Raw genomic sequence first — 12,703 nt, forward strand, 5'->3', positions numbered from 1 at the left:
GGGGGAGAGAGGGAGAAATTTCACCTCAGCCTCTGAGACTCCGTAGAGGCATGTTCACAGATGAAAGTATTTGCGTTAGAGACAGCGGAATGGCCTGCTCTGAAGGCTCCGTGTGAAAAGGAGCTTCACAAGTCACCTCTAGGGCGATTCTGTTTGCGGCGCCGACGTTGTGAAGACGCTGCTGCGTCTAACGGACGGCCCGCGTTCGACGGGGCGTCGGCGAGCTCCAGGATGAGGCTGCGTCGCGCCCGCGGGAGAGACGGCTCTCTTGGCGGAGCGGGCGAAACGGCAGCGCAGGAGTAAATGCCGGGCCGAGGCCGTTCGCCCCCGATTCGCTCCCCGTTTTGCGTGCCATATGGCGCCGCTCGCGCCAGGCAAAGCTGAGAAGGCGAAATGTGGAAGTTTAATTCCCAAACGTGACACGTTTAAACGCTTTTCCTTTCATTCTGTACGTCTGAGAGACTGTCTAAGCAGAGGGACTTTGGACTGCGAACGGAATTCACATAAGCATAAAGACCTAACTTATGGCAGCATAAACCTTAGTGAGTGGGGGTGGGGGTGTCACATGGTACTTGCGTATGAGCCATTCAGAGATCCTATAGTTGACCAGCTCACGAGGGCACCTATAAGAACAGTGGTGACACACAACTCACCATAGCTCTCTCCTCTCTGCCCAAACAATTGAGTCTGATTAACTTTAAGCGAATTCATGTGAACATGCAGGTGAAAGCCAGATCTATATTTGCTCTGACATATGTTATGTTATGACATGTCTGTGGTGAATAAATGACTGCTTTTCCTGGAAATAAAAATGTTGCTCCTCTCCTCATGGGATGTACATGTTTGCCTGATGCAAGCATCCTACACAGGTATATCCTTCCATTCATTAGGTTTACATTCACAAAATACACTTCTGGATGCCTGACCAAAAAAAAACTCATATTGATGTCACCGAAACAAAAGAGATTCAAACTGTGATCAAGGCAGCTACAAACCTGCAGTGTATAGTGACTATGAAAATTGTCTCTGTCATCAGGTGTTACACATGCAACAGCATATCAAGTCATCAAAATTGGGTTATGGGACTATTCGCTGTGGAGCGGGATTTAGGTTTAGATTAGAGGGTACATGTGAGCATGCAGGGGAAACAAGTGGGACCTTGCTGGTGCCAGAGATGCAATTCATACCCGCGAAACTGAGCTAAGACAAAGCGTGACTGTGAAGGACAGGTACTCAAGTTAAATATGTGTGCTCGACCAAAGACGGTTGAGATTAATGGAAAGATAAAAAAGATATTTTAAAGTAAAAAAAAAAGGATCTTTTACTCTCCCAACTGGCTCTCTTCCACTGATAAAAATACAATATGGTAGGGAGGCCAAAAAGAAACTGAGCATGGACGTGATTCCTGCTCTCTCTGCAATAACAAAAGTTTCCCTGACTCCCACAATCCTTTGCACAGACGATGAAAGTTACCACTGAAACTCCTGGGAGTTTTGAAATGTGTTAATACGAGCTTAGCTTCAAAAAGATCCCCAAGGAAATCCCCCAGATACCTGACTGGGGCACTGTAATACTGTCACAGATGTGAGTTTTCGGGGGTGGTCAGAGGTCACGGTTCAGTGTAAAGACTTCCTGTTTGTACAGGTAAAGGGGGGGTGGTACCTGTGGATAGCCGGCGCTGGTGAAGTGGGCACATGCCACTGAAACAGGAACAGGCTTCCCCCGATCTTCCTCGTTGGGAGGGCGAAGATGCTAGCGAGCACTGGGGCTTCAGGAACCCTGCACGGGAGAGACGAAGGGTGTAGGGAGTCAGGGAGGGGTACAAGAGTCACGAAAAAAATAACACAGGAGGGAAACACAACCAATCAATGGCGTAATGACACAGAAAGCACTGAAGTGAGGGATACGCTCATATTTACATTTAGCGACTTGGCAGACGCTCCGATCCCTGAACATTTTATGAAGCAAGGGTATGAAAGCGCATTGAGTTAAGTCACAAAAACAATAGCATGTGCAGATCAGGCCACATCTGCACATGTGGTGGAGCCTGTCCAGGGGTGAGCGGGGCAGAGAGCTGTGGAGACAGAGGGCGGGGCAGGCTTTCCGTGAGGCCAGACAGGGAGACGCAAATCGACTGGACAGGTCCGCGGCTTCACATGAGAACCTGCCCTTTCTGGCTGCAAGAGGAGGAGCGCTCAGTGAATGTGACCCCATGACTCCTCCGAATATTGAACCCCCCCTCCGCACCCCCGAGATGGCGAGGACCGGCTAACCTCTCACATTTACAGCTCCGTCTGGCTGAGCCTGACCCCTGACCCCTCCCCCCCCCGGCCCATCAGCTCGGTGCCCGTGTCAGCCGCGCGGTCGTACCCGGAGCCGGAGAAGAGTAAGGGGGCGGCTGCCTGGGGCGAGGGGCCGAGAGTGGGTGGGGGGGCTTTGGCTCCATATGGGCAAAATGCCAAATCAAGCCAGCAAGCCTGGGGGGAAGGCCATCGTGCTGTCTGTTTCAGGGGGCAAGGGGGTCACGCTCAACAGGGAAGCCATTATCTGGCACAATGGGTCAACTGAACACTGCGCACCAACCCCCCCCAACTCCCCCCCTCTCCACTTCGACACTGACACAAACTGTGTCATGCCAGGACATGAAAGGAAACTCACACTCGAAAAACATCTCTGAGACTGGGGCTCTCTCGCTGCAGAGGCCCAGAGAGCCTCGTTAACTGAATCACACGCCTCCGGCAGAGGAGCGCCACAGCGCCCTCTATCGGCACCTCCCCGTAAAGCAGGCCCCTGAGGCTCCTCCCCCTCACTCACCAGGGCCCCGCCCATTTCGACGCCCGGACACCTCAGAGGGACGTGACCTGGCATAACCTCCATTACAAACCCCCTGACGCAAACAGCGGAGGGGACACCGCGTGGGCGCTGCCGCTTCTTCAGAGCCCAAAACTTCTCAGAGCCGAAACTCAGAACAGTCAGCCGAGGCCGCCCCGGTTCCCGTGCCGGGAGGCGGCGGTGAATCACGGGCTCGGGGGCGTGGCCTCGGCGGGACACCGCGCGCGCACGCACATCAGCCTTTTCGCCGCAGCTTCTGCTCGTCGCTGCTATTTCTGTCCCCGCTCCTTGCGGAGACCTTTGCGTTCTCCAGCCGGCATCAGAACGTAAGGGCAATGACAACCCCCTGTTCAATAAAGCGCCATTACTTCGACCATGAAAAACATGTCACTCCAGATGAGCTCAGAGGATGACATTTAAAACAGGAGCAGGGGTATTGAATTAGTTCCCCATGATAAGCTGGCTGGGCTGCTGTGTTTCTGGTCAGGGGGGTTGCAGGGGGGGTGGGGGGCGTTGAGATGGGGGGGAGGGGGAGGGGTAGGTCCTGGGGGTGGTGGGGGGGGGGTTGTCTGTTAGGCACATTCCTCAGCGCTTTGATTAAGATAATAAAACAGGCAAATACCAGCATGAGTAAACGGTTAGCCCTCCTAACCACAGGAAGTGAAAACAGGGGAAACTGGGACTTTCATGGAGAGCCCCAAAGGTAAAAAAAAAAAAAAAAAAGAACAAAGCACATCAAGCTCACGCCCTGACAGCTGAATGTGTTCCCAATACCTACAACTCTGTACGTGCAAAACATACTCAGGGCACAAGAATGTACATGTTATGCAAAGACTCCATTCCTCCTCTCTTGAAGGTCCTCTCCAATGTTCCAGGCTTTTAATGTAAAGAATGTAAAGGGGATTACATTACAGATAATGGCATTAAATTGAGCTGCTCTGCTCATTTTGACCTGGGAGGATCATGTCTGCAACAATGATTAAAGCAAAGAAGAGGGCAGAAAGTGCCAAATAAAGAGAGACTTCCATTTATGAAGACCTGTGGCTCTTACCGAGAGGGGTCACATTAGAGCCATTTAGCCTAAACACGGCAGCCACCTTGCCTCTCTCAGACAGAGGCCCTCTATGTGCAGGACTGGCAGCTGCTCTCTAAAACTAATGACCCAACACACAGGGCCAGATTACATCAACATCCACCTGCCAACAATCACTGTTCTAATTGGTCTACTTTTGACAAGACGTGTCTGTGTAACAGTCAACTGGCCAATCACAACTCAGCGTGTATAAAGAGCTGAAGGTATTCGGACTGATGCAAAAGCAAATAAAGAAAAAAAAAAAACGCCCAAGCCTCACCGTACGGACACACCTCCACACACACAGGGCACCACCTGGCTCTCTCCATCAATCAGGCCCAGTAAGCCTTGCTTTATTTCTCTTTTTTTTTTTCCTTTTTTCTTGGAGTATCCCTCAGTAGCCGTCACTCCAGTGCGAGCGCAGTGGATTCCTCGCGGAATAAGTTGTGAAGGGCGTGCAATGACACTACTGTAGCCGGAACGCTCTGAGCAATGTCACTGAACATTACCGCGGCAACACATGAGCCGTGGCTCCCAGTCATACTCCTCTCTCCCCAAAATGGGAAGGCAGCCGAGCAGACAGGAACGAACACGCCACCGTTGTTCTCCCGATGGACAGGCTGTCCTACAGGGCTGTGGCATCACAACGCAGGTTTTCAAGGACCTACAAACTCATTTTTAATCGGGTAAAATAGCTGAACGGGCATGGGGGAGCACCCTTCTTAGCTATGCGGCATCAGCTCGCGAGCTCTGATTTAACTTCCAAGATCAGCAGCAACGATGGATTATGGGTAACAAGAGAATGGAGCTTCCCTGGTATGAAGAAATGTTGGTGGAAACAATACGCCGTTTCCTTGGTGATACAGGTGTTTGAATGAGGGACCGTGGACAGAATGTGTGAATGAGAAGCGCTTCCCACACAATGTCAGAAGTGATATCCAACAAGGGTGGGAGAACGACTGGGTGGGGTGTACTGAAAGTTTAAACTGAGTGGAGAGAGACTAGGTTTCGCATTTTAAATTCCAATGATTATGATATGATATAACATAGCCTCAATAACATACAGTGACCACAGACGTTTAAAGTCTAAAACCAGTAGAAGTTTTATCAGCGTCAGTCACAAACAAAAGAAAGGAAAATGATATGAAAACAAAACACCTCTTGCTACCCAATAAAAGACACAAATTACCATGGAAATAAGAGCAAGGGCACAGAACTGTCCTTCAGGAGCAGCGGGAGCAACATGTTCTGAACCCTCTACGTTCCAACCACTCAGCTCACATTTGAAGAGACACCGTGCCGCAATTGTCATATCTGCCGCTCACAAATCGAGTCTTTGGCTCCCGTGGCCGTATGCCTCTCCGCTCTGCTCTCCTTTCTCGAGATTCATCAAAGAGATGGAGGGAAAAGAGAGGAAGCCGGCCGGTCCAGATGTTTCAGAGGAGCACTGAGATTGACTCCCGTCTTCAAACGGTTTTCAAAACAAACCACCTAACTGCGAGCAGTGAGGATCCCGTGATTCTGTTAAAAATAACATTTGCTTTCGCGTCAACCTCTTTGGGAGACGAATGGATTTTATTCTCAAGCAGACAGACACAGGGCCCTTCTCCCTGCTCCTGGGATCCATTGAGGAAAAGGCGGTGTTGGCAGAGGCATGTATGAACAGGTCTTCCTGTCTGTGTCTGAATCAAATGGGAGTCTCGGTGTGCCTTTCTCTTTTATTAAAGAGCTTTCTATTGGAGCTCACATTTATTACTTGGCTTAGTACAGACCCTTGATTAGAGAGCCGTTTGATCTTTTTTTTCCCCTCTGAGTTGAATCTCATTCTTTTTCTCATAATGGCGCAATCAGGCTTCGGGGGGGGGGGGGGAGACTTTAAACTCCACACCAACAGCCAATCAACACCATTGTTACCATTCTGCCAATCAACAGTTGCTGCCGAGGAGATGTGAGCATAAACATTCTGGAGACTTTCTCGTTAAAGGCACTGCACTAATGAAAGTGCCCTCTTTAGAAAGGCAGGGAGTCCTGGCCAGCCCCGCCAGCCTGCCTTTATTGGTTATGGTAACGTCTCCTCGTTTTGAAAGCCAGACTTTACGAGACCCATGACGGATTAGGGGGTGGTCAGAGTTAACCCCCCTCCTCCTTCACGGAGCTGTCCCGTCCCACTTTTGCCCTTGTATCTCGTTACCGTGGCAATCAAGCCCAAGGTCAAAGTTCAGCGAGGGGTGGAGGGGGGGCTCCATACATCCCAGGTGTCATAAATGTCTCCTCCACAGCCATCCGGGGTCGGGCCTTCAACAATGCAAACAGCCAGACCTACAGCACTGTCATCAATTGTCAGGGCAACCACATCACCAGCGGGGCGGTCACCTTCAGCTGTCTCCTGCCGAGCCGTGGCCTGTGCATTAACGGGGAGAGAGGACAGCGGGGCCTCCGTCACAAAGGCCTCTTTTCCCAAAGTGCCCTGGTGCATACGGACGCCGTGTGACGTACCCCTGACAGCACCGCCGTGTAGCGCCGTCCGCACCGAGCTGGCTTAGTGCTTGGCTGACAAGAAGCTTTCACCCCACGGGGATTTCACGGCGGTTTCACAATGCCACAGTTTTCAATGTCACAAGTTTCCTTGCCTCGAGTTCAAGGGTCCTCCAGCCAGTAAACAACGCCCCGAAAGTCCTCCGGAGGAGCGAACGGCGGAATGAGCCAAAGGTCCGGGGTGTCCGTTTGAAATATAATTTTCCTCAGCGCCCGCACTCGCTGCCAAAAACCCTCGGTTCCGCACGTCGCCATCGTCTCTGTTTGTGGAACAGCGAGTCCATCTTCATCGCCCCTCTACAAGCCGCAGATGTTTATTTTTCCGTCTCACTTACGCAACAAACGCGTATCCAAACAGCGCCTCATTAGAAACAATTACACCACTGACAGCATTTTTCACTGGACGCGTCCTCCCTCCTCCGCACATCCATCAGAACACCATCCTCTGTGACAGCCAAGGCGAAGCTCTCCAAAGCCTTTCTGGAGAGGCTCTAACTCCCCCCCCCCCCCCCCCCCCCACCCTGCTACCCCCCCAAAAAAAACAACATTTCTTTCTCTCGTGTCTCCGGAATAAAAGCCCTCGCTTTTAGAACTCCTGGCAGAGGCTCTCTCTAAGAGGAGGGATCAGCACAAAAAAACTTTCGGTGTCAGCAATCTGTGACCCTCCGTTTGCAGAGAAACCGCTTCCACCCTGGATCATCTCGCGCTATGGCACCGATGGCCTGCCATGGTCTCCTTTCATGTTAACAAAAAGAAAACACGTCTTCAGAAAAAAAGAGGCACTCCAGGAAATAACACAAACAGCATTTTTTTTTCTGCGAGTAGGTTTTGCAGGCATCTGCAGCAATTCTCCGCTCTCGATCTGACTGGCTGGCTCAGGAGACTGATCCGGTGGCACGCTGAATTGGAAATGAGCTTCAAAGAGAAAGGGAATATATGCACACAGCTGCACAGTCTTTCAGAGAGTGACTGCTAAACATACACATCCCAGGCCAGGCCTTGGACAGAGGGGAGGGAGACAGACACCACAGGACTAGTGCTGATCTTGGTGATCCAACTAGCATAAGCGACGTCTTCAATTATAACTGACAGAACATGGGTAAATGATACAAAGCAAACAAATCTAAATGCTAAAAGCTAGATGCTAAGATCTCTGGAGAACCGCTGGGTCCCGTGCTCTGCCAGAGCAATGACACAATTTAAAACAGGAGTCCAACCATGTACTTGCGTTTGTACTCCTACACATGAACCCAACACCTTTATGGCTGCTGCAACTGATCGGCGTACGGTTGCTTCCCCTCGTTTTGGGGAGGGTATACCAAACGGGCCGCCTGCTAAAAAGCTGTCGGCACACTGAGACCCCGACAGACTTCATGCCGTCTGACTGCCGCGGCTGCTGCATGCTGGGTACAGCTAATGCACACCCTAAACCTCGTGGACCTTCTTAACCCCCCGTCAGCCCTTTCTGTGCATGCCTTGGGCACCACGAGCAACTTTTGGGAACATACATCTTTGTGCATGAGTGCCCTGCACAGACAAGCAGGAAAGTGGAGGCTGAGCAGAAGCGTAGTCGTTCTCACCCTCCCCGTGGAACGGGGGCTCGGAAAACCAGACTAACTGGAAGAAGTTTTTGAAGGTGTATTTTTTGCTGTCTGAGCTCTATCCTCTTATCAGCATGCTCTGTCTGTGACTGGCACAGCTTTAGATAAGTGCTTATTTCACAGAAGATATGCCGGGGAAGCGGTTAGAGGGGAATTACAGGTAGTTTTAACTCAATATGCTTTTCAATCCCAGTTATGTTTGGTTTCACTTGTCCGCTTAACCAGTTTAATTTGGCTTCAGTATTAAGTCTATTTTTGAAATTTATATTGATTTTTTAAGAGACAATGTTTCTATATACGGTGTTTTTATACTGATATTTTAAGCATCAACAGTGGAACACAAGTTGGTGGTTTCTGTGCTGTTTATTTGATTAAGTTTTGCAATAACCCTTCCTACAACCCTAAACCAAACCAAAATTATACCATAAACTCTGACACCAAACCCAACCATAAACCTAAACCCAAACCAAGCCTAATGAAGTGCCGATTCACCACACAGCAATTCCTAAATAAATTTATTCTTAGGGAAAATTAAACACACACACACACACACACACACACACACACACACACACTCTCTATGACATGAAAAACAGAGAGCAGGCCAGACTCTCACTGCCTTGTCTCTCTACCAAACAGAACTCATCAGTGGGGCTGTAACCTTAGCCTTCTCTGAAATTCCACCCTGAGAATACCCGCCCCTGAACTGGACGATGATGATGATGATGACCAGCCAATCAAACCCACAGACAGGTCACATGGTGTATGCCCACCACGTTGGGCTCCCCTCCCGGGGGGGGTCGGCCCATGCAGTGCCTTAGACGTATCAGTTTAAAGTCAGGGCCATTTATAAACATGGCTGGGACCTTTTCATTCGGTGTTCCAGGGCGCACAGGAAAACACTGTTAGCCCAAACCTGCCAACTCAGCAGAAAATTGGCCAAAGAAGCTGCTTCTCTGGTTGCCTGTCAGGAAATGGAACTTCACCTGTCTTGACCATCTCGCTATTTATACAAGTGGACCGACGAAGTCTAAATGAGTCATTTAGCTACTAATTTCTGTCTGAAACATGAAAGGTCACGGCGCCTCACTAACACCTACCTGATTCCAAAAAGAGAGCGCGCTGTTCTTCTAAAAGATATAGGTGGCTAACATGTAAAGTCACAGAGTGATTCATTTCAAGAGAAACTCCTGGTGTGCCTAAGTGTTTTTCAACAATCCAGGCAGACTTAACCAAATTGGAAGTTAGATGGACTTAATGTAAAATAACACATTAACTTTTAAGGGTATTGTGCTAACAGAAATAGTCAAAATGTTGCTAGCTAACATTTAAATAGGTACAATATATTTCTGATACTAAGATGTTTGCTTTCAAGATAAAACTGAGTGCTGGTTTGTTCATGAAATTGTATGCTTGCATGGTAAAATTTTAAGTGTTGCAGACTCAGAGGGAATCATCCAGAGAATGAAGCAGTAAATTTAATGTCTCTGACATTTTATAGTCGTGTATTGGGTTTCATGGCAGTGCCTCTCAGAGTGTACCCATAGTGGAAACATGGCAGATGGGGACTCTCAACAACAGCTACTGTAAAAATGAAATAAAACTAGCTACTATTTTGTTACTTTTTATCTACACTTGCCCTTAGAGTCAATCAGCATTTGCCCTCAGCTTTGATATACAGTTTAATTTAATGTTATTTTTTTCTTCATGAGCACAGATCTGTGAAGCAATTGTGGGCTATCCCAGTGACATTTTCACAAATGAAGTTTTGGCTAGTTTCTTCTCTGATTTGATTTTTTATGTTTTTCCGAGTGCTTCTGTAACTGATTCTTTTGCGTGTATGTGTTCAACTAAACACTTTTCAATTTTCCCTTAACTGGGAAAAAAATCATTTTGAGTGTTCTGTACGAAAAAAAGCTGCATGAATAAAGTTTATTTTCAATGAGCTATGAGTATAAGTATGCTGGTACTGAAGAGTGCGCGAGGAAATAATACGTGACTTTACGAGAGTGAAAACGGAGGAAAAATCTCCCCTTAATGGCTGCACAGGGACACGAGGGCTTGGGATATTTACGCCGATCTCTCTCTCTCCGTCTCTTTACAGTGCGGGGCTGAGAGAACAGGATCCAGCTGTGGCTACAGAGCACCTTTACCTAGCACACGCTGCTGTAGCGGCGGCTCATATCTGCACAGTGATATACGACCTACAGCAGCTAATGAGAGGGGGGGGCGAGGGGGGGGAGAGAGGGGTGGGGAAATAAACAGGGTGCAGGGAGACTGCGCTCAGGCCTCCCGGTTCCACACAGCTTCTTAAAATAATTGCGAAATTCCAGGCCCCCCCCCCCCAACTCCCCCTTTTACGCCAGCAGACGGGCTGCTGGTTTTGGAAGGAGAGGGTGTTGGGGAGAGCTGCCCCGCTACACGTGAGCCAGGGGAACTTTCGACCCCGGGGTTCAAGCACACGGTCAGAGTCCATTCCTCAAGCTCTCTCACTGAGCGAGTCAGCACTCTGACTGCTCCCCCCCCACCACCACCCTCTGGTGTGGACTATTCCAGTAACTCTGTCTCCTCTTACACCCGTCCCTCTTGCCTCTCCCCCCCTCTCATTTTCTCTTGCTCTCTCTCTCCTTTCTGTTTTACAGTGGAGCTACACAGCGGAAGCCCGGCACTGAAGTTTCAAACTCCCAGCATGCTCTGCTGTTCAGACTCAACAACCATGAACATAACCAGGTCAACGCTCACGTCAACGCTTACCTTACAGCTCACTTACCCAGTCAGTCACGCACTCACTCATTCACTTACTCACTCATTTACTCACTCACTCTTTCATCAATTTATTCAGCCAATAAAAAGGTGAACATGAGCAAAGATCACACTTTCGCTTAGCCTACCTGCCACTCACCCATTCACTAACTCACTAACTCACTCACTCACTCATCAATTCATCTGGCCAATAAAGGTGAACATGAGCAAAGATAACACTTATACTTAGCCTACTCTCATTTACTCACTCAACAAACTCAATCACTCACTCACTTACTCATTCAACTAAGCCAGTCACTCCAGCATTCATTCGTTCAATCAATAGTCCATTCCTACATACCACACACACTCATTCACTCACTTGTTCCCCCAAAGGAACACTGAGAAGAACTGGTCATTCTGTCCGTCTTCCCACTCTCGCTCACCCTTTTCCTGATAATAAACGTAGCGCAGTGTCGAGTGCGTTCTCAAGGGATCACAGAGTCTCAGACTCCACCACAAATCCCAGAAAGTTATTCCATGCAATTACAGCTCTGTGCGAAAAAGTACTTACTAGTGTCGCTGTGAAATTTACCTTTAACAAACCTCCACCTGCACCCCCCGGTTCTGCGCATAGAGCTTAACTTGAAACAGCTCCCGCAAGCCAAAAGTATTTGTCCCCGTTTATGAAATTTCAAACACTTGACTCAACCCCCCCCGCCCCCCCCCCACTTGCCCCCCACCTTCAGTAATTCACCCATTCTTTCTCAGGTTTCATTCGAGGCTTGGAGAGACACAGTTAACAGAATCACTTGACCTGGCATGGGTGTGCCAACTTTGGGTGCCAACCGCAGAAACGGCCAATGTACTGGAGTGAAACCACCACGCTAGGCATGGACATCTGGAGCATATGTGGTATTTGAGTACTCCACAGTTAATAAAAATTGAGTTGTCAAATGCTCAAAGGCTATTTCAGCAATAACATACTAATGTAACAACCTACCATGTTATTTTAAAACACCTTAATGTTCCATTATGGTACTTCAAACAGGCTGAACACAAAGACACTCAATCTAGCAATTGTGTTGTAACTGTAAATATCAAAATCTCGAATAACAAGCCACTTCCTATGCATTAAAAAGCCATCAATGCCAAGCACAGCACCAGCGTGGTCAAAGGCACCAGTCATGCTTTGAGTCCCTGATTTGCGAACTTTTTCCTGTAGGCCCTGGCTCCGGTCATTCAGAGGAAAGGAACACTTGGAACAGAAAGCTTTCCTGCGTGTTCTAAGCTTTGGACAGATCTACAATGGAATCAGCTTTGGCACGGACACACAATGACACACTGAAGGTTAAACCTGTTGTGATGTTACACAACAGCACGCAACGCTGTATGCTAATCGTTGTGTGGGTTTCGAATGTTCACATCTCTCTAAATGTGCAATCAAAACATACTTGCGTAGTTATAGGCGATGCAATCCAGCTATATGATCACATGAACTGTGCGTGGGAACACTGTTGCAACATTGGATCCAAATGTACTGTGCAAAACAAGTTAGCTAAGATGGCTAGCGAAACAATTTCACCTTTTTCACCTACGGTCATGCGACTGGTTGTGGCAGAGGGCGTACACCCTTCCTTACACACCTACACCGAAACTTCGCTTTCCTCCACCCCTCACAATGACTAATGGTCTTTCAGCTCACTCCAGGTGCACACCAGACCACGCTGAATGTGGTGTTTTTAGCCACATGTAAGCTTAGCACTAGCAAACCCTGCATTCGACCACCATCTCTCCTCTTACCGCAAAACAATTCCATTCAAAGCCTCTGGATGAAGCGGCTGACGTCACACTAAAGCTATCGGGTGAATTTAACAAAGTTAATGCTTTTACCAGTTTTGGGCTCTGACGTCACACCAGA

General features: G+C 48.7%; 1 protein-coding gene across 2 annotated transcripts in view; it reads right to left on the bottom strand.

The window, feature by feature from the left end:
- LOC118777518 (retinoic acid receptor RXR-alpha-A-like) overlaps positions 1-12,703 on the bottom strand; it is a 105,433-nt gene that overhangs the window by 69,307 nt on the left and 23,423 nt on the right. For both annotated transcript variants that reach the window (XM_036528536.1, XM_036528535.1), the window contains exon 2: positions 1,663-1,779. In XM_036528536.1, coding sequence (XP_036384429.1) covers positions 1,663-1,779 — 117 coding nt within the window. The remainder of the gene's footprint in view (positions 1-1,662; positions 1,780-12,703) is intronic.

This window comes from Megalops cyprinoides, chromosome 5, assembly GCF_013368585.1.
Source record: "Megalops cyprinoides isolate fMegCyp1 chromosome 5, fMegCyp1.pri, whole genome shotgun sequence".
NCBI lineage: Eukaryota > Metazoa > Chordata > Actinopteri > Elopiformes > Megalopidae > Megalops > Megalops cyprinoides.